Here is a 23,575-nt window from a genome sequence, read left to right as displayed (position 1 = left end):
AAGCCAGGGTCTTACTTTGAAGGGCCGGGATGAATAACAAAAGAAGGCCATCTCTCCACTCATTGGACACAGACTCTCACAGACAGGACATTTGGCTCTGAACGTGGATGGTGCTCCTTATACACATGATAAATTACAGACATTTGATAGACCAGAGACTCTGAGAAAGAAAAGATTTGCCTTTTGAAAAGGAGGCAACACAAAGAGAGAGCTGAATTCATTCTAAGCCTTTTTGACCCTTGACCCCTCTAAATTACATTCTGAGTGACACCTTGTTCCTGGACAAACACACAACATTGTAATGGTTTCTTTCACAAATCTTTCATTTTTGAATATTTTTTGAATGTGTCTGTTTCCTGGACAAAACCATGTTCCTTTAAACAACATAAAAAAGTGCATAATGTAACTGAAATGAAATGCTTGTGTTAACGAAGCCTTGACCACTATGTGCAGCAGGTCAGCTAGAGAATGTCAACCTAAAAATTGGTCAAGCAAATTATTCAATATACGGTAAATAGACCTTTTTTGTGTGCTTTGCTGGTTTTGTGGAGGACTCACAGTACTTGACCCACTTGTACAGGTCTGATTATTTTATCCTGTAAACTGGGGGATTTTTTTATTTTTATTTTTATTTATGCATACGTACAAGGAATCTTCAAGTGTTAGACTGAGGAGGCCTGGGATCAAACCACCAACAGCTGCCCATAGGTGTTGTATAGTTTCAATAATAAGGAATTCATCAATAACAATTTTTTTTCATTAAAGTTCATAGAAACTAACAGAATAAAACCTTTGCTGTGTTTATGTTTTTGTGAAACTATTTCTGAGAGTATTTTGATATCTTGTTTGAATTTGCAACTATAAAAGGAAAACAAAGGATATCTGTTAGTTTTAAGCATTATGGTACAGCATTGGCTGCTGTTTTATCCATTTTCAGTCACGTTCTTGTACCTGACCATTTTCAGAGCAATGTGTTTTTCTGTTTGCTGTTTAAAACTGACCAATGCATGCAAAGGGCACTTAACTGAAGGAACCAGTGTTGAATCTACACATGACAGGCAACATAGCATAAAAACACTTTCCCATTTATTCAGCTGAATCTAAAAGAAAATTCCAAAGACTACACAGTTTGACAGATAGAAAATAGTTTTTGCACCAACAAAGTGATTCTTAGAGAGCTTTTAGACAAAAACCTTGCATATCTTGGTATGATGTTCATCTATCTAGTTGAACATCATACCAACATCAGATACTTTTCATCTGCATTTTCAAGGGATGTCCAGAAGAAATAGGAAAAAATTTCCAGCAAAGCCTTGACACAGAACCTGAGAGTTGCATCTGGACCTTCAGATGATCCATCTATTGTTCACTGAATCCTCATTAGAAATGGTCTCTATGGAAGAGTGGCTGTCAAGAAGTCATTTTTAAGCAAGTGAAACAGGGGGAAAATACTCAGGCATCCTAACTCAAACAAGAACTGGACTGAAGGTCTGTGGCAATAGGTCTTATGGAGGGATGAATCCTCCCCTGAGCCCCGACTTCAACATTATGGAAACAGTGTGGGATCATCTTGATAGAGAACGGAACAAAAGCCAGCCGTCTTCCAAAAAGTGCCTTTGAAAATAACCTACAATAAGCTTGAATAACTATCCGTGACTATCTAAACAAAACAACTACTGACTTTCAAGCTCATTAGAATTTTTTTAACTGTGTTTGCTCATCATTTAAAAAAAATCACTGCATTCATTTCCTGTTTGCCTGAAAATATATGAAGAAATGAAGGGTTGCTTAAGACTTTTCCATAGTACTGTGTATGAAGAGTAGGTGTCTGTTAAAAACTGGCCACATTGTGTCTGCATGGTGATTGTGTTATTTGGGATAAAGCAGTATTAAGCAGCTGATCAGAGCTCAGCTTCTGAATGGTTGCATTAACTCACTAATCCTGAGGGAGAGGGTTGTCAGTGCAGGAGCTCTTCATCTCTGCTGCTTCACAGCAGTATGCTGCAACAGCAGAGTATCTGATACAGCAATAAATGTATCTGATAATCATAAGACTCTCACGAAAAGCCGCTTTCTAATAGTCACATACTGGCTGTAAAGAGATGCATTTGTCAAAACTAAATCCATAAAAGGAGGGAAGAGTTACGTCGCCACCTAGTGGCTAGTTTTTATTTGAGATAAATTCAAGAACTACACGAATGATGAGCATTTGGCCACTAGGTGTCAACAGTAGACAATTTGTCAAAGCAATGATGTCTGACTAAAGCCTGAACATTCTGCATTGGAAGCAATGTCAAAATCATTCAGTAAAGATTCAGACATGTCTGCTGGAAAACATCACAGTTTTTGTTAGTATACAAATTAAATATACATAAGTAATGTGTTTTATACTGTATCTCCTGGATGATTGCTGTAGAGATAGAGCCTGAACAAAGCAGACAATGGCAAATGGCATGCCAGCAGAGTGAGTGGGGACTTGGAATAGAATTAACCTATTTGCATGTAAACTGGTTGATGGAGTGTGTTTGGATCAGAATAATCAGGCTAATGAAGATACCTGGGGACTTTCAAAAATCTGCATGCTGGTCTTTCTATCCAGCAAGTGATCATATGTGTAATTATTTACCGTGAAAGCACATGAAAAGGGATTAATCAAGGAAATCTGACTGATTAAATCTTCAAAGGAAGCACTGAAGTGCAAGGGCTAATAGGGAGGAGGGATGTGGTTGGTGCTTTTATCCTTGAGGTGGAAGAAGGAAAGAACAAAATCAGGAAATACTCTCCAGGAGGGCAGACATAGTGGGGTGGAAAGAAAGAGGATAAAATACTGCAGGAAAAACAACAAAACTGCCACAGTTGGAGGAAAAAGTGCTATTTTTGTTGTTAATTGCTAAACTGTACTTTGATAATGTGCAATCATTCCTTGACAAATAATGTGTTTGAATGATCCCTTATAAGTGGATGTTATAAAATTAGACACATTTAGTCTGTCTGCATATATAAATAAATCAAATCATCAGCACCTCATACTTGCATAGACAACTATATTAGTTACAACAATATATCTCAGCCACAATTTTCTGTTGGAACATAGGAAGCGAGATAAAAAAAAAAAGCATCTGGTGGCCAAAGCCATAGGTGTAAGAACAATCCATGTACATAACATGACGTCCTTTATGATACATATTTTTTCTATTTCAGCATGGAAATACTAATGGTTGTCAACTTGAATGAATTACACATAAATGATGAGCATACTTTAAACGGCAAAGAATTTGATGATAGAATATTGAAAACAAAGCAAAGAATATATAGTTCATATAACGTATTCCTGTTAATCTTTGAAAGTTTGCTTATGTTTAAGACTTAAAAGTACATGAAACAATAATCTTAATCAATAATTAATTAATTAATAATCAATAATCTGTTGAGACTCCAAATAGACCCTAGGATTGAGTATGAGTGTGTACGGTTGTTTGTCTACTTTGCGTCTGTGTTGGTGCCGTGATGGACTGGTGACCCTTGAAGGGTGCACCCCGCCTTTCGTCCATTGGATGGGCTCTGAGTGTGTATAGGAAATAATTGATAAAAATTTTCTGTTGATTTAAAGTAGGACATTTAGATATTTGATAAATACCCTCAAGGGTGGAGACAAGGGGTGGCTAGCTGGCCTTGGTCATCACAGTCTTAAGCCTGGAAAAAGCTCTGGTCACTACTTACAGTCAATAGTAGGTCCCTCAGAGGCCAACTCCATAAAGGCAATCATGCTTGCATATTTAAATAGGTGTGATGCTACTGCTATGTGCCATGCAGAAAAAAGATAATGAAACATCCCTCTCTGTGCCAACCCTCGCCTCTGAGATTAATGGTCTCTGCCTGGCCACCCCTATGAAATTGTCCTGGTTCAGCCATTGATTACCAGACACATATGCATCATTTAGTCACTTTGCCATTTTGTGTATTAGTTTAACTATAAACATTTAAAATTGTAGAGTGGGAGCAATTTGATGGTCCAAAATGACATCATTGCCTTAAAAAGCTGTCGAACTTAAAAAGCCATCTGTTTCACCCATCAATCATTATTTCCCTTGGCCTCACCATGTCAACTTTTCCTTGGGTTGCAGTATATGAAACAGTATTTGAGGATAATGTTCACCTTTACTGAAATACCCCAAAACACATGAGACGACACAAGAGGGATCACCAGCAGCATCAATCTAAAGCCTGTCACGCAACATATTTGAGTTTAAACCCCTTTAAACCCTACATTTTTTAAAGTTCTTTCACTTTTGAACTTTACTGTCACTAGTCAATTTGTTAGCAATTAAAAGTAATCGATGAGGGTTGCTTTAAAACTGTAAATGGTGTTCATCATTGTGTCACATGAAGACCACCCTACACAGAACGATAGACAAAGTAAAATATTGCAATGTCACAATTTTAGAGACGTTAATGTAACACTAGTACTTTTCACTGTGGACAAACACAGCAATTACACTTTCCGAAAAATATGACAGCGCTGACACAAAACAAAAATAAAGTGCAAGGTAGGGCTGCAAGGAGAAAGCTACTGCTCCCCAAAAACATCAGTCTGTCTGCAGTTTGCCAGAGCACTCATGGCCTGTGGTTTACATAGAAATGAAAACATAGAATTTCAGCATAAGAACCTATATTTCACCAATTCCCGACCAGGACAACTTGTTATTGATGGGCCAATGAGTTTTGATTAATACCAGAAATTATACAGAAAAATGGAGTGAAGTTAATGTTTCTGATGACATAGTCAAAGTTCTGACATTAATCCAATAGAAATGCTGCAGAAAGAACTGAAGCAAACAGTATGTGTGAGGGAAACCACCAACACCACAGAGTTAAACCTGTTCTTTTTGGATGACTGGTTCAAAATTCCTCCAAACTGATAAGCAGGACTAATAACCGGCTGTCAGAGATATTCAGTTACACCATATGCCGACTTGTTTAGTTGAGCTCCCTGAGTACTCGAGGGGCTTGTGTTAAAATGTGAACAAAGTCTTGATCACAGTTATTCAGAACAGTCTAAAGAGTTTACAAAATTACAAGCACATACCTGAGTGAATGTAAATGTTGATTTTTCTTCTTTTTTTTTCATTGAAAATTTAAAAAAAAAAAAGCATTATAAAAGCCAAGTTATGTGGCCAAAACCTAACATCCATTTCCAAAAAAGCTAACATAACAGCACATTTCTATATAAATCCTGGAAAACGTTCTTTTCACAGAGGAGAACTTTTGTTTGACATCTTTAGTGAATGACAGCAAGTTTTGGACAGTGGATCTCCATACTTAGGTTAATTAATGATCCCCAGTTGTTATTGTACCATCTTTTAGTATAAAGATATGTAAAACACAAAAGATAAATGGCAACATACACACACACATACAAATAGGCAGACACAGAGCTGGAAAAATACAGATGTATCTTTGTGGTCAGATGGAGTTTAGTTTGAAGACATTATGTCATCCAACCTGCTCCGCATATCAAGGGGAAAGAAGGCGACATAAACATTGATGAGCCATTTATAGATCAGAGAGTCTGTGGAATGCAGTGTCCTGCATAACTCTGCAGGATGTTATGGTGAGTGTTCTTGTAAAACATTTATGACTTAGAGAGAAAGAATGATTTCCAGAGAGCAGGGCGGTATATATGCGCTAGTCTGGCTGTGAGGACATAAACATGTTTACACTGTCACATCATGAACTTGGTTAAAGGCTGGGGTTATGCAAATGGTGATGATGGCTTGGGTATTTCATCAGGAAAATAATAGAAGTCAATGTAATGTCCTCTGAAGTGATGGAAACACAAATGTGTGTATATGTGTGCATGTGAGTGTGTAACTGTATCCTCTGATGAAATGTGCTTACTCGTTCAGTTTGCTGTCCTTCCTCTCTGTCCCTTAACCTAACCTCTACATGGCGTGTTGCCAGACGGTGTTAGTGTATCTGTTTTTGTGTCGACATTATGCAAATGAAATACAAGTGAAGGGGTCTGTCTGAAATCAAAGAGAGGTTTGAGTTTATATGAACACATCCTGCCAAGTCTGACAGACATTACTATTAGTGCTTTTACTGCTTGCTTTAAACACTTGCTTTTTAAACGGTCTGTCTCATCTACTCAAGAGCACTTCACACTCTGAATGTCTTATAAAGTGTTTACATTTTGGTAAGACTGCACTTGGCCGCACATTTATGTCCTGCTTTGAATGTGACAGCACGAGGCAGAGTAGAGCTCAGGCCATTTAGCATATCAGAATTAGACTGACATTTACTCGACATTGCACCATGCGTCAATCTTACCTTAGCCCTTGCCTCCACTTCTCCACTCAATACTCGCCTCCTTAAAATGACTCTTGCAAGCACATTTAGGATACCTGATCTTAATCTACACCTTGACTTGCATGCTTGAACATAGAAGTCCCCTTGTATCATGTTTGCAATATATTTTGTGTTCATGTCTGTGCCATCCACATTCAATTTCAACATTTCAGCTATCCCTGCACTGCAGTTTGGATGTTTCCCTGGATGACAAATTGAACTACATATTGAGTTACTGAGGGGGTTGGAGTGTTATGGAGGATATGAAGTGAACCTGCATTTAAAGAAGACAGCCATGTACTATTGAATTTACCACTTGAAGTGGAAAAAAAATCCATGTGGCTAATATCAGGTGGAGACATCTACACATCCATCTATTTTCTATACCCGCTTAATCCAATTCAGAGTCGCGAGGGGTGGGGGGTGGGGGGGTGTTGGGCAGAACCTATCTCAGCTGTCATAGGGCAAGAGGCAGAGTACACCCTGGACAGGTCACCAGTCCATCACAGGGCCACACAGAGATAAACGAGACAAACAACCATGCATGCTCACGCTCTCTCCCAGGGACAATTTAGAGAGAACAGTTAACGTAACATGCAGGTTTTTGGAAGGTGGAAGGAAGATGGAGTAGCCGGGGAAAACATGCAAACTCCACACAGAAAGGCCCCAGCCGGGATTTGAACCAGGAAAATGTCTAAATTAAGTAAAAGCATGATAACTGTATTTATTAAATTTTGCAGTTTTAAGACTAAACAGGTGCAACTGATGTGGCTGATCAGAGTACAACAATATCAGTAGAAATGTCAAGTCACACAAAGTGTGACATATCGGATATGAAAAACTGTTGTGTGTAAACGAAATTCTAAATCAAACGAACATACAGAAGCATTTCTGCCACTAAGCCATCTGTTTCACCCATCAATCATTATTTCCCTTGGCCTCACCATGTCAACATTTCCTTTGAAGTTTCAGTTACTTTCTATCCTCCTGCTTCTCCACAACACACACTCTCCAGTCCCTATTTTCTCTGATCTGCCATCCATTGCTGGGTCTTCCCTCCTCTGTCCTGCCCCTCCTTCCCCTCACATTCTCTCTCTCTCTCAGCGTGTATCTTCCCCCCCTTCCACAGTTGTCTTCACATATTAGGTTCCCCCGTCCTAAGAAGCAGAATTAGCCTCTGGAATCTTGTGCACTTGTTTCCTTCAATCCTACGAAGGAGGTGACGGCATGAAGGGAAAACACAGAGAAAATACACTCACATCCTGAGAGGGATTACAAGCAATCTGAAAGGAGGAGGATTAAAAAAGAAGAAGGAAGGTGAGGAAGATGAACATGCAGATGCTTGGTGTTTGATGCAGCTACACTGTGGGCATGTTGCTGCCTGCAATGAACGTTTCCCTCTCCTCTCTCCAGCTGACTGGTGGGATCTCTGCGCTCATGTCGCTGAGAGCTACTTGATTTATCTCTCTACAATTACGTGAAAACACTTTTTTTTTGCTCAAAGGGGACATCTATATATATAGATATATAGATATATATCTATATATATATATATACATATGTCACTTTATGCTGGCTGACACACAGACCTCTGGGCTTTATTGGACAAAGGATCTGGATTTCTTTGAGCATTGTGAAGAACAGAGACAACCAATGTGGGGCTCAGGTAAGATCATAACTGGCCACCGACCTTGATATACATTCACAACTCTGAATAACTGTCCTTTGATCACCTTAAAAAGACTGAGAAGTTAAATAAACTGGGATACTTTCATTATTGCAATGTTCTGAGCTGCAACAAAAAAGCAAAGGCTTTGAAGTTTTCCTACTTTCATGAAAGTTAGCGCAGTCTCCTGCAAACATCAGCACTCAGTGTCACACAAATCTGCACTCAGACCTCGTCTGATCCCAACCTATCACATAAATCATTGGTATGATGCCGGAGAGGGATGATAGAAGATGGGAGGGAGACATAGGGGAGAAAAAAGGGAGTGAGCTTTGACTTAAATAGAAAAAGGCATTGTCTGTGTATTTCCTGACATTTAAACTGTTTCTTTATCAGCTTTGGAGCAGTATAGAACAGTTGCAAATGCAGAAAGCCTCAGGTGCTGGAAATGAAAAGTCAATAAAATTCCAATTCAAGCATTGGATTTTGCCCGAGGCAAATATGTAACATGAAATGTCAGTCACAAAGGAGAACTGTGAGTGGGTGTGCGGGTATCGCTTGCATGGCAAGACTAAGCAGAATGTGTCAGATTGTATCATTCTCTGACTGGTTCATTCATGTTTATTCAGATCACAGTATGCTTCTAGACTCTCAAAGTTTCACCAGCTTATTCAGATGTATGACTATTGTTTCCAAGCTCAAAAATAAACTTTCAAAGAAAATTTTTAATCAAATTAAGGTCTTCAGTCGCAAACAGTAGAATGTGTATTGCTGATATGCAGCTATGTTTACTGTTGAATTTTTCAGGGTCAAAACCTGGCGTTATAGTTCAACAACCAAACCCAGTTTAAATTAGTCTATGTGAAACTTTGCTTCAGTTGTGGTCGCTCTAAACAACTAAAATGTCTAACCAGACAGCACAGAGAGGAAAGCTACCTAAACCAAAAGAAACAACTTGTGATTGTGATCAGTATGTTTATCACCTTATCTGAATATACCAGTTCGTGCAGGATTGAAAATGACAGTTATGTGAGAAAAGTTAAGTGAGTTGCTTTTATCTCTTAATCTTTACCTGATAGCTTAAGCTGTTAGTAGCTGACTACACAAACTTACACATCAAATGAAGACTTCATTTAAGTTTGGCAGGACTCTCCTCTGGACTCACTGTTAAGGACCAAAGCTAAAATTAGAGTTTAACAAGCCTGTCAACACAGTTATGGCCTCTTGGGGAAGGTTGAGAGAATTATAAGATGGTAGAGGTCACAAGCACAAAATCACATATACACTGAACAACTGACTGCACTGCTTGTAACCAAAAGCTATTCACCAGACCTGACCCAAAATATATGCATGAGTTTTAAACACCTTAGATATGAGTTTTAGGATGTATCATACATTGATAATTTAACTGTATTACATTTATTTTGAATGATGCCGGACCTTACAGACCCAATCACTGGTAAACAATTAATTCATGCACCTCATGTATCAAAACCTGTGGCTCTGTGCTGTGACCACCTATTCAAAATATCCACTGCCTCACTCGTCTTCCAAAATACAGTTTAAGGTTACAGCTTTAGTCTATTTGCTTTATAAAATTGCATATAAACTTTTCTTTTTTTTCAATCGTAACAAAATCTTTTTAGCCATGACACAACTGCATCTCAAGTCATACAGCACATTTTCTCTGCTTGGATGCAGAGGATCTTTTATCTAAATGCTAACAAGCTAATGCTAACAGTTGTTAACTCACCTGAGGTTTATCAAGACTGTCCTCTGAATTTTATTCTGTCAATCTCTAAAATAGGTTAGCTTATACAACAAAGTCCAAATCTGTCACCTGAACATTAGATACAGGTAGTACCATTTTTATCTTTTTCCTTCTCTTTTTCTCAAGCAGCCCACATTTTGAGGAGTAACAATAAAGTAGCAACAAAGAAAGTGTCTTTATTGCTTCTTTTCTATCTTGTGCATGAAACGGGAGGAGTGTAGGTTTATTGTGCTATTTATGTGTGAGAGCATGTTAACTATAGCTAATTTAACCCATTCTGACGGATATGTGTGTATTTGGTAGCATATCAAAGTTGAATTATTAGATTTATTCAAATTTACATTCAGTAATTAAAGCTTTAAAACTTAACTCCAATACTTCATAACTGATACAATTTAGGAGCCCCAAAATTATTGTTGCTCATTTCAACAACTGAGAGCTGAAACACTGCAGCAAATCCATAAATGTGAAACAGAGGGTGGTGCTAGAAAAAAAACAAAACAAAACATGCAAACTTTCCTTGAAGCTTTGGGCTTTACAGGCACCTCAAGTGAATCAAAATCAAGGTCAAACAGATAAAACATACTTAAAACATATCTGTCTGTTTTCTCGATATAACTTGTATTAAATTAGCTGCTTGCTGAGATGAGAAAAGCCCATGGTTAAAATAAACTGTCAAATCAGGAATAAAAGGAACTTGCATATTAAAACTTCATGATTTTTATTTGAGAAATAAAAGCTTATTATCACTCCATAATTAAAGAATATAATAAAGCGTACCGTGTAGCTGATCATACCTGAAATAATATTTGTCCAATCAATAGTCTTGTGATGTAAACAACATGAAACTCTGCTATAAATCCACAATGAGCCACACACTAAGTTCACACGCATACAGAATGGTCTGTCACATGAACCCAGTGGTCTGGTTTCATCTTCCCATAGTGACATCCATTAAAGTCATGCTGTGTCTGACCCTCCACCTTCAGACAGCCACATTAGCACCTGGCTCATTGGCTACAACAATACACCTACCTGCATTATTCAGGCTGACTCTACTAATGAGGAAACCTTATCACACAAACACACCCTATCCTTGGTTGAAACAAGCTTAAACACACACACACAGGCTGACATGAATCATCATATTTACTTAATGCATTTACCTTTTGTCAAGATAACTGCTAAGTTATGCAGAAATTCATATTGCCTAAAGCCAAAGCTCAAGCGACAGCCTGATGTTGTGTGAACGTGTTTCATTAAACCTCTGAATATCCAGTAGCAGAGTGTCCCGCTTTTAATACATCATTCTGATAAATGTTGGTACAGATGTGCGTGCAGTAAGCTCATATTTGAGCTCATTCAGCAGTCGCTGCCTCTGCCCGTCAAACAGCTGTCAGTGTCCTCCCTCACCCTGCTGTTTCACCATTTCCTCACCCGACACTTTCATCTAGGAGTCACTCTGCATTAACCTCAATCTCTACCCCCTCCCCACAATGTTTCATCGAGTCTCTCAAGCTGTCAGTCTGCGCTGCATCTCTGTGTCTGGTTCTCTTCTGGTTCTCCTCTCACAGTTGTCTGTAATGGCAACACTGTGAACTCAGTCAGCATTTTTCAAAACATACCACTGACCTAACAGTCCACAGACAGGTAGGGAGTGACACCAGTGAACAGATCCAGGGTCGCACAGGGGGAGGATGTTGTCAGAGCAGGCATCAATGCACCTAAGGCATATTTCAGACGTTATCGATGAGTGGAATGAGGCTGAATAGCGAGTCAGATAAGGAGAGAGATGAGAGAAGAAAAACGGTCTATAGTGAACAGCAGAGAAAGGGTGACAGAGAGAATGGGAGAGCAGATTCGACAGCAGCATTATCACTCTGCCCCCTTATTCAAACACCACAAGAAAACGCTCGGCTCTGGCTGTTCTCATTGGCTGCACCTCTGGCCAATCACAGCTCGGCAACGCAAGGTGCCTTTAGGTTATACCCAACCCCAAAATATGAGAGAGAGACAGAGAGAGGCATGCTGTAGTGCAGAGGTTCCTTCTGTGAGGCGAGCCTCCATTTCTCTGGTGTTCCTCTACTGGAGTGAATATATAACAATGAATAAATTACAGGCTTCATTGCAGTAGATTGAGTGCATGTTGTGTTGCTGCCTGGGCTGCTGGGTTTCTCCTCTGGTAACAGCTGGTGGAGCTGTGTTTCGAGATCAAAGGCAGAGGAAGCTTCTTGTGTGGACGAGGGGAACCGAATAAGAGAACAGATTTTGTGTAGTGGCACAAAGTGAAGGTTGTGATCTGGTTTGTCTTTTCCACACTGAGTTTTGAATGCCAGAGAGGTGGGTGCCCTCAGATTTGACTCACCCCAGTAGCTGACTGAGGAGGAGAAGAGTAAAGCCGGAAGATAACGTGGGAAAGAGAGGTGGAAGGATACAGGATGATCCTGGGTAAGACAATATTGTTAGGATTTTTCTCCTCTTTGCTTGTGTTGACATGGTTGATTCGCTTTTCAGTTACACTTCTCTTCTGTCAGGATGATCACTCTCCTCCAGCACAAACTTTTTGCGGTTATATTTAGCTCTGCGTTGTTTATCATACTTGATCAAATGGTTGCCCTTTTTGGAGAATCTGGACACTTGGAGCAAGGCTTGTTTTGTTCCAGGTCATGTAAAATGAACTTCAGTGCAGTGGCCATCACAATCATGTAAAGCTGACCTTTTCAGTCTAAGATATGGAAAGCAAATATAGGAAATATGGAAACAAATAGACAACAAATATTCCTTAAATGCATCCACATAGGAAATTCTCACTTTGTAAAACACACATAGACAGACAAGAGGATAAAGTTGTAGATTACAAGGCACAATTTCTAGCCCAAACAAAACTCAGCACATTCTCATTTTCAGTCCATTTTAATAAGCATGCAGTCTAAAGAGGCCTATCTTCTAAAAATGACCCTAAATTAATCCTTAATCCTTCTCTTTGTTTGTTTTCTTTTTTTCTTCTGTCTTTGTTTCTTTCATTAGTCACTTTAACCTCCCACCTCATTGACAAGCTTTATTGTGAAGCTGAATCATAAAACAGGAGAAGTCTTAGTCAAACATTCATCGTTCATTTTATATATTTTTTGTGTGAGTCATCAACTTTACAAACCTGACTAATTTACTCCCCTGTAGTCTGCGTTATTACATGGCTCCAAAAATAATGCATCCACTCAAAGGTGGCTGAGGCAGACTCATATGCACATTTACCTGTTAAATGTTCATTGTATTTATGGAAACCGCAATGAAAGAAACTTTAGAGGTAAAAAAAAAAAAAAGGTAGATTGACTGGAAACTTCATGAAAACCTTAATAAATAGAAAAGCTATGTTAAAATGTTGTAGCACATTCACCTTTGACTTGACTTGAAAATAGAAAGAAGCTTTTACGCACATACAAATGTGCAATTTCAGTATAATTATGTTTTGATTTAAGCATTTTATGTACGTTCTGCATAATATTATGGTGGCGAATTTCAGTTAAATAGTAAAGATCTTTATTTTCTTAATTGATTAATTTTATCAATGTGATGCTGTCACATGGAATAGATTTTACACTAATCCATTTTATTTTCAGTTTCAACATGCCTGCTAGTCAGTTTATCAACGTCGATGCCTACATTGAGTCATACATTAAATTTCATTAACTGTGGTGACCTTGTTCTGTGTTCGTGTGCTTTCACTAAATATTTGCCTTCTCCTACGCCTGCTTAAGTCTTCCTGTGATCTGACTGTGAGCTTGAGCTTGTGGTAATCCCTTTCTTGGTGCAGAGATGATAAACTGTGTGTGTATCATTAATACTAAACACACAGAGAAATGTGGACTGATAGATATTTATAAACTGCATTTTCAGGTAAATAAGTAGTTCCAGATATCAATCAGCATCCATGACAGTGATGGATGGAGGGATGTACACAGAAAACCTCAAGTCCTCCTCTAAAGCTTAATCTTTTATTCTCTGCCACGCCATCCATATCCATCAGCTACTTTTTAAGGATAGGAAAAATTCAAACATGCAGACACAATCTGGAGTGGAGGCTGAAATAAATGTGCTAAAGTTGGCTCATGTCCCTCGATGCAGAGCAGTGTGGGGCACGGTTTAGTAACTCGTATGATTTTTGTGATGAATATTTCAGACACAGGGGTTTTATTTATTCAGAAGAGAGCCAAGGCTTCCCTGAGTCTGACGCAAAGACCTCACTCAGCACAATGTAAAAGTTCATTGCTTGCATCATGGTTCACTCAACCAGCAAGACACACACGCATGGATGCTTGTGTGTCACTGATTGTGCAAAGATATGTATGAATGTGGTTGGTGGTGACGACAAACATAAAAAATACTCAAACAAATTCTGCACGCTCATCAATGTCCTCACACAATCACAGGCGCAGGTAGTCCACGATAAACAATATGACCTTTAAATCGCAACAGTGCAGTGAAGGATAAAAAATATTGACATTTAATGTGGGGAATGTGCGTCTCACTTCGTATGTTTGACAAACTGACATTCGTTTCATCAGTCCTTTGAAGAGTTTAAAGTCAGATATCTGAAGGCCCAATAACATATTATATAATTATTATAGACTTCAACCATTAGTTTGTGAGCTACAGTTTTGTGCCTTCCTGAAACCAGAAGCGGACAAGAGAGTGGAACTGGAAAATTATTGGAAATCTGACTGGACAAAATTATGTATCTTTAAATTATATTTTTAAATTAAGGGCCACCAGCAGACTGATGGTAGGTGGAGTAGATATACTATAGCTAATGACACCATATTTATTTATGGGAAATACTTTTCAACGTTAGCATTTTATGGGAGAATTTGACTTTTTTTTTGCAGGATGTTGTTAAAGAAAAAGATTTTTGGAGTCAACAACCAGTGGCCTTAAGTGCAATTTCACTTGAATAGTGGATGGTTATGTTAATTGTTTCTACTTTCTTTCTTTGAAATTCTCACTATCCTGATCTCACAGACACACCTGAAATAAGCACCTCCCCTTTAATTTGTATTGATGGCTCATGATGTGTTAAAATGATGTGCTGTGAAAGAAAATCTCTCCAGTAATTGTAGACGCATGGATTAATTTGCTAAATTTTGTAGATAATGAACAAAAAAAAATCGGTTTATGGGAGTAAGATGGGATGATAGCGCTCAAATTTCTTTTGTAAAAAACCTTTATTTATCCCAGTTTTTACATTTCTTTTCTTTAATTTTTCATTTTTGTTCCTGAAAAACTACATAGTTATGTTTCGGCATCAAAAATGGTTGGTATGGGTTGGAATGATGTAAATATATACATATAATATTAATAATATATATTACCAGGAAAATGACTAGATTCCAAAATTTTCTTTTCCCTGTATGATTGAATTTCTGACATTTTCACGGGGCTAAGGTGTTGTCACTCTGGTAACCAATTAAGCTGGTCTGAAATTCAGATGTAAAATTAAACTTCTGCCCATGTAACAGTCAATGGAAAAGAAGCTTGCATCTGTCTTGTGGTACCAAGGCAAATTAAACACATAACAGTAATGTAAGGTAAGGGGTGGGGGTGGGGTTAACCCTCTAACTAAGAGGGTTAGTGATATTAAGAGACAGGAGGAAAGTAGGCTGCAGACTTCATAGTGAGCTTGCATACTTTGGCATCAGAGTACCGTTTTAAGATTATATTAAGTTAGCTGATGTATGATAAATGTAATTTTATTTTAGCCTCGTAGTGTAACATAATTTAAAACCATTAATGTTTTTTTAATATAATAGAGGACAAGTTCTTGTGATGATGAATTAATGAATGTGACTTCTGAGGGCAAAGTTGCTGTGTCAAAACTTGCAAAAAAGACTGTAAGGGCTCAAATTCACTGTGTTAAACTCAATCAAATAAAAAAAGCAATGCACTCAAAGCATATTTTTTCATCAGTTTGAGTTTGAGTTGGCAATGAAATAGATAAATGCAGAGATGTGCATGCATTTGCTCAGATGGCTGTGAGCCATAGCACTCCATACATTATATACTATATGAGGAGAAAATTCAGAGGAGCTAATAACAAATGTGAGAAATTAATTTGAAGTAATTCATTTCGGGGATTTGATCTTGGCTCAAAATTGATGGTTAACTATCAACTTGAACGTATTCAAAAAACAGGGATGGTTACAGTATATGTACTATACCATATAGCGACTGTCTTGACAAGACATTACAACCAATTTTACTGTTTCTTCAACACCGTGGGGTACATGTATGGGTTAATATAAAACTTTTCCTAAACTTAGACTAGGATCGGATATATTCAGTGGTCCAATGATGGTCTGAGCTGTGAAGAAGCAGTATCTCGTGTGCAGTATGTCATAGTGGGAGCCTCTGAGAATCCTCAGGATGTGATAACAAAAACAGTTGTCAACACTTTCCTCTAATGTGCTCTGACGGTGTGTCTTGTAGCATTGACCTACAACAACCATGTTCACACATGTGTAAACACTGCAAAATAAAAGACAAGAGTTGTTGGGACTTTGAGGTGGAGCCAGTTAGTCTGTAAATCCTCAGTTTGCATAATCTTATGTGATAAAGATGTCAAAGATGGAAAACAATGATTGACCCAGGTTCCGCATGTAAACTGTTACATCATCCAATCATAGAATTTCTGATTCTATGATCAACTAATCTGACACAGTTACCATCTTGAAAACAAAAGCATGTTATGTCATCTGTGCTGTTTTTTATTTTTACCTCTGTACAGCGGCAACCATATGGGTGACAATTTGGCATGTGATCATGTTAATGACTGTATTTATTCATTTAAAAGTTACATATTATTTTATGCTGTAAGATTAGAAAATTTCAAATTATTTTTGGAAGGTAGTAAAACATTTGGCATTTAGTTACAAAGGTCTTCTTGATAATTCTAAAATTTGGAAGAATAAAACATTCACGTTCATCCTCAGATAGTCCCAAGGATGCAAAAAGTGACAAGAGGGCATGTAGGTTGAGCACTGAGTCTCTTTGTTGTTTATTGTTATGAAGTTAAGCCTCTGCCTGACTCTTACTCCTTATAACCTTTTTTCGCTTTGCTTGAAGACCTCAATAAAACATAAAACCCTCTTTGCCCTGAAATACAGTCTGTAACTTCTACTATTCTATATGAAGCTCAGTCTCTTTCAGATTTTCCCCAATGAAGCTCTAGAATCTATTGTTTCTTGTGTTCTCTATTGCATACACTGATGATCTATCTGCTTGCAGTTCATCCGAGGTCATTGTTGTGTGTTCACTCTTCTGCACATGTCCTTGCTTTTGTGTGTCATGTGTACTTTACATTCTCAGATTTCTGTAGGTTTGTATCAACAGTTGGGGGTTGTTCTACTTCCCGGCAGGTGTGTAAAGAATTTGAAAAAAGAGATAATGATGTGGGGCTGCTGGTTATGTTGACATGGTGACTGTCTTAATAGCCATTACTTTGCTCTGGATGGTTTTGTGATGTTGAGTCTCAAACTGTGAAACATTATATCAGCAATAAAATGAAAGAAAAGGTTGGCAGCAAGATTTAGGATGTTTCAACACTTCCCTATAGTGCTAAAGAAACCTTTAGATAAGAGAGGGAATACAGGACAAACATTCTTTGTTACAGCTCTCTTGAACAGCAATAAACCATTTTGTAGTTAAATATGCTACGTTTAAAATTCAGGCAACCTTTTTGTCCTGGTTTCAGCAGGAAACTCTTGGCTAAAGTCTTGGGATGACTGTGCTAGTGATAAAAAAAACCCAAACAAACAAAAAAAAAACTGGCGTGTGACTGTGGTTTGAGAAAAAAATAACAAACAGCATCTTTTCATGTTTGCACTCGCTGGAACAAGTAAAAGTGTTTCTTCTTTTTCAAAAGGGGAGTCTGATGTTGGGACCTTATAAAAATATGAATGCTTAACTTAGATTATTGTAATATTCATGGCATCCTCATCACAACAGATTTAGCCTGGTTTCCCTTTGTGGGACTATTTTCTTAATCTTACTCCTACATGCTTCTGCTGGATGTCTGACCATTAGCTCCAGCTCCCACAGCCTTTAAATATTCTGACTATCAACAAAATACATTTTGTTCCTTCTACTGTCTTTCATTTGATGTGTAATAAAACAGTATTTACAGTATTTACAGTGAGCAGTTTGTCCCAGTGTAAGACTCATCCTGAGATGCTTGACTGCCCTCCTGAAAACATGCCTAACCATGGCTAATCATAATTATGTTCTAAAAATGTGTAACCTAAAGAGCAAATGCACGTAAAGTGTGCACATACTTTTCCACCAACCGGGAGTAGATAATTTATTTCATTAGACAGCATCTGCCTGTGAAAGGTGATTTTATCTGATCACCTACTGAGTGCATGTTTCCATGCAACAACTCACTGGTGCATAAGGTGCAATTAAAAAAAAGAACTATACGAAAACTATATGAAAACTACATGAACTATATGAACTATATGAAAAACTATATTTATTGCCTGGTTGTTAAAGGAGAGAGAAACCGCAATCTTTCATGGTAAAAATCATCCCACAAATATGGGCTCCTTTCCTTCTCATTTCTTCTTGTTCCTCAATGCTGATGTTCTTTTTGAGAAGACATCCTTCAGATATTTCAGCTTGAACATACAGCTTTGTGTACCGTCAAACTTTATGGGTCTACTTCGGAGCGTAAAATAGAAAGAAAAATAAAGATTTTTATTGAAAAATAAAATACTGGCCCTGAAGCTCCCACCGGTCAGTGACTGTTGCTACCTATCTGTTGGCACATTAGCAGTGGAAAAAAATCCAAAACCTAAATAGCATCAGCAACACAATATCAGGTACAATGTTGGTGTCTTTTGAACGAAACAAGACAGTCCAACCAAATACTTTACAATTCATGTGCAACCTCTTGTGGCCATGGGAGCGACTCTACATAAGCAGTAACAATTGCCATCCATGACAGTGGCTATTGTAGTCACTTTGTAAAAATAATGTATCTTAGTCCTAGCTTTCATCGTTTTTAATCCTAACTAAGTAGTTTTGATTTCCAACCCTAACCAAGTGAAGCTATTGACTAAACCTAACCAGTAAGTGTCAAAAGTGGTTTTGTAATATATTGTTGTGTTATTAATTGAACTTAAATCAGAAATTAAGAGAATCATATGTTGATCTTGAATTTGTGTCATGAACACATGAATAATTGCAAGTGCTGCACGTTATTGAGCCATCCAACCTCCTTCCTACTTGCCTATGAGGGATTTTATGGTCTTGAAAGAAAATACCTGCGAGTGGTGAGTTGCCTAATGAAGGAGATGCTTACATGAGTTTCATCGGAGGGGCAGTACTTTATGGAGGCCATATTGGGTTGTATTTAATGGTATGAAAAAAACATATGCGATCATATCAATTAATGAATAACTTGTTTTAGAAAACTAATAGAATCTGGAAAATCTGAGATTGCTGCTCTGGTTATTTGTGGCAGTATGGATAAAAGCTTAAGGATAAATACCTCCATGCACTAAGCTGGCAAAACGTTTTGTGTATGAAATCAACTTGGTTTGATGCCGACCCTAAAAGGGAAATTTTGTAAAGGTAGTCCACAAGGAAAGCAACAAAATAACACAAAACTGTTCATACCTGTGTGACATTGCGAATGTGACAAGAGAGGTTTGACAGCTATGTTGGCTGTTTCTCCCCTTTGACAATGTTACCATGGTGTTTTAACAGATACGTGGCATGTTGTAGCTCAGCTGCATGGAGTGCGACTGCCATCAAAACAGATGGCCTTTGCTGTGTACATTAACCTGCAGGTTAACAGCGCTCTTTACCTCCTCTGGTCACCTTGGACTCACCTCAAAACATGCAGCTCCCTCCCCCCTCCTCCAGTTTCCTTCTCTTTCCACTTCATGTCCCCTTCCTCACCCAGACCTCTTTTCGCTCACCCAGTTGACTCCATACTCTCAGCCCCACGTCATCATGTGTCACCAAGCTCCTCTTGTCATCTCCTATTCCTTGCAAATCTGTTTTTTTTTCTAACATTATGATGTTCCAGATTCAGACCTAATGAAAAAACAGGGAATTTCTCATGAGAGACTTTCAGTTAGGAAAAAGTCGAAACAAGAAATCTCCTACTGTACCTTTCTGTAATTGTTCTGAGGAGAGCATTGGAAAAACGTCTTTGTTAATCACAAATAGTACATTAAATCAAAGAGTCGAGCTGAAAAAGGGATATCTAAAAATTTATAGTGAAAGAGGACTTTTGAGAGTTCTTTGGGAGGCAGCATTAAGTCTGGTGACTGAAGTGCAAAGCAGCTATCATTAAAACAAAGTGAAGGCTGAAATCAACCATGTTCTCCTTTACCAACACTCAGTCCTCTCTTCACAAAGCCCTTTTCTCACTGTTCAAAACTCACGGAGACCAACATGATATTAATCAACACTGAACCTACAACTTATTCCTTTTAGAGCATCATTCAATCAGACTACAAAGGTTGTTATGTTTGACTGTGTGTGCACATGCTGTCGTCTGCCCCCCTCCTTGGCTGAAATAGCAGCCTTTAACTTGAGGGTAAGCTGTGCTGCAGTAAATTGGATTTCATGCTCAGTCCTTTGCAGCAGCAGTATGCGACACTAAGACAGAGCCATCTTCCCCCCACAATCATGGCAAAATTAGCGCTGCAAATGGTTAGACCCTCACACACAGCTGCAATGCATTTACTGAGAATTAGACGTGAGAAATGATTTAGAGAGTATATTTTGCAGAGGAGGGAGTATAACATCAACTCTGTCAAAATGTGGCAACGAACAGCTCGGCGTTCCTACCGCAAAACTAGAAACAGGAGTCATAAATCAAAAGCATACAAATGGTGCCATCTGCCACCAAATATGGGTTCAACTCTGTCACATTGCTCTGTATACAAATCTGTAGGGAAGACAATTCAAAATGCCATGTAGTGGTTTTCTGGTTAACAGACACACTGCCACCACATAGTTGTATCTCTCTGCTGCAGCGATTGTAACGGGTGTGTTTGGTAATGAAGGCTAATCTACCACAGATACTCATTTCAGAGTCATCTGTGCACAGTAGGCTATTTAAATGCAGATGTGACAGAGATGGAATCATGCGCCAAGCGTAGTTCTGTTGAGCTAACGGGCCTGGAACTAAAGATGGCATCACTTTTTTCCTTTTTTTTTTGTTATTTCTTTTGGAAACCCTGCAGTGTTTCTGCCTCTCGTCTGATTTTTTTTTGGAAAACAGCATGTCACACTGTCTTTTGTCCCCTTCCCACCTGCTACCATCACGGAGCACAAAGAGGGAGGTGGACAAGGAATACAGAGAGGCTCCCAGGACGTCACTGACATTGACATTACCTCTATGATCATTAAACCTAAATTGGCTAAATGAATTGCCAATTTGAGAGGCCTTAGTTACATCACACAGTTCTGTGCATGCCTGTGTGTGCACATGATGTGTTTAGTGAAATCTAGACAATAGAATTCTATCTCTGGTTCTCTGTTTTTCCCGCAATGTCTCTCCATTTTTGCTCAACTACCCCTCTATCACAATCTACACAAAAATTCAATAAGCTATTACACAGGCATTGATCTTTTTATCACCCAAACATTTGCATTAGAAAAAAAAAGTCAGTAAAATGACAGAGCTGCCTGTTCATCTCAGTGGAGGGAAGGAGCTGTAGATATTGGGGCCTGGATTTATTGAGTTTGGCAGCTCTTTAACACTTTAACGCTCCTCAGAATGTGTCCAATCAATGCTCTCCCTCCCAGCATGGTTGCTCCTGAAGAGTCACAGCATTCACTTATCTGATGTCATTGTAAATCACTCTGGAGGAGGGTAGGTTAGGGGATGCTGCTGTCACACTCACATACCATACTGAGTAGCCATGGGATGGTGCAGAATGTGACACTGAAAATAATGTGTGCCAACTTTAAAGACATCACTCTGCTGTAAGTGTCTGCATTGTAAATAGAGATTTATTATAGAAGATGTGCTTTGACCTTTCAGTTGTAATGTAGCGTAAAATGAGCTGCAGATTTACCAGAAGCGTGTCAGGAATATGCTTCACTAACCTAAGAGGAAACACAGATGATACCAATGCCACTCCACACAGCTAAGACATTATTAGCCCACTATTCGCTTTGTTGACCACGAGTTTAATTGCATCTAAGACACTTTTTCAAATGTTTTATCGATTCTTTTGATTACGGATGTGAGGAAAAATCCTGATTATGTTGGTGGCAATGTTGAATTTCAGGAATTAACAGATACATAACTGAGCATGTTGGAGTCATGTGAATAAACATAAACCTTTGTGTATTAATGTATGTCTTCATTCCATTTTATTGATATTATTTATATGTATGTATGTATGTATGTATGTATGTATGTATGTATGTATGTATGTATATATGTGAAATGTATCTATTTATCTATCTATCTATCTATCTATCTATCTATCTATCTATCTATCTATCTATCTATCTATCTATCTATCTATCTATCTAGCTATCTAGCTATCTAGCTATCTAGCTATCTAGCTATCTAGTTATCTATCTAGCTATCTAGCTATCTATCTAGCTATCTCTAACAAACAAACCTTTCTGTGGTTGTTTGATGGACATTGACTTTGGCAATGCGTCACATGCAAAAGAATCCACTCACAATTGACAACCTCCCCAAAGAACTGAAATGTCATGTGACAGAAGAAGAGTTTCCCCTCCATCTTTTTCTAATCCTGACAGCATATTATTTGTGACTACCCTGCTGTCACTGAAAGGAACCTCTGCAGCTGTTTTCCTCTCCTCCTCGTTTTGACAAGTGACTATCTCCTCTTTACAAATTTAACAAAACTGAGCAGTCATCACAAAGAGGCAGAAATAAAGGATAATAATCACAGGAGAAAAGTTTATACAAATTTTTGTCTGCTGATGTTATTATAAGCAGAAGAATAAGCGTGGGAAGCAGATGTGAAATGGAGAGTGCAAAAGAGAAAGAAGATGATGAGGATCAACTAAACAGAAGTACTGCTGCTGGAGAGAGTGCAGATGAAGGATGCAGAGGCAGGCAGACTGAGTAAGGGCCCATGAAATGAAAATAGAAAACTCTGCTTGGTGAGAGAGAGAGAGAGAGAGAGAGAGAGAGAGAGAGAGAGAGAGAGAGAGAGAGAGAGAGAGAGGGAGAGAGAGAGAGAGAGAAAGAGAGAGAGAGAGAGAGAGAGAGGGAGAGGGAGAGGGAGAGATGAAGAAAAGACTGATATCTGCAGCACCCCAGCTGTGGGGTTTAAGGAGCTTAGCCCTCCTGCCCATCACAGCAGACTCCTCAAGAGCAGGCATTCACTGCCGCTGAGCTACTACTGAGAGTAAAGTGAGCAAGAGGAGCAGAGAGAGGAGAGGTGTGGGTGAGGAGTGAGACTCAACTCTGGAAAAGTACACAGAGGATGATGGTGTGGGTTTAAAATACAGTAGAGTGGTAGATTTTTTTTTTAAAACCGCCAAGGAAAAAAAAATGACCTGCTGGAGTCAAAACTTATTTACAGCAAGTACATGTTTTTATACAATATTCAGCTTTAAAGCAACAGTTTCAACATTTTGGGAAATGCTCACGAACATATACGATTTAGATCACAGGACTGACACCACCTCTAAATAAGTCCTTCATGTAATTCTCCATGGCTGTACTGGATTGGAAATAAGAAGCTGCAGCTATCAGCTGTTCAGCTTAGAATATTAGGTAAGAAACA

General features: G+C 38.5%; 1 protein-coding gene across 2 annotated transcripts in view; it reads left to right on the top strand.

Annotated features, from left to right (window-relative positions):
• The first annotated feature begins 7,512 nt into the window (after positions 1-7,512).
• The window catches only part of LOC140303515 (zinc finger protein 385A-like), a 33,329-nt gene continuing 17,266 nt past the window's right edge, over positions 7,513-23,575 (top strand). The window contains exon 1 of one of the 2 annotated variants that reach the window (XM_072382288.1): positions 7,513-8,014. In XM_072382288.1, coding sequence (XP_072238389.1) covers positions 7,918-8,014 — 97 coding nt within the window. In that variant the 5' untranslated portion in view covers positions 7,513-7,917. Of the gene's footprint in view, positions 8,015-11,821; positions 12,234-23,575 lie in introns of those variants that run through there. The other variant, XM_072382289.1, reaches the window with a different exon arrangement.

The sequence above is a fragment of the Leuresthes tenuis genome, unplaced genomic scaffold (assembly GCF_036924035.1).
Source record: "Leuresthes tenuis unplaced genomic scaffold, fLeuTen1.0.hap1 SCAF_3, whole genome shotgun sequence".
In the NCBI taxonomy this organism is placed as follows: Eukaryota; Metazoa; Chordata; class Actinopteri; order Atheriniformes; family Atherinopsidae; genus Leuresthes; species Leuresthes tenuis.
Note: the sequence above shows the minus strand (reverse complement) of the source record. Positions and strands in the feature narration are given on the sequence as shown.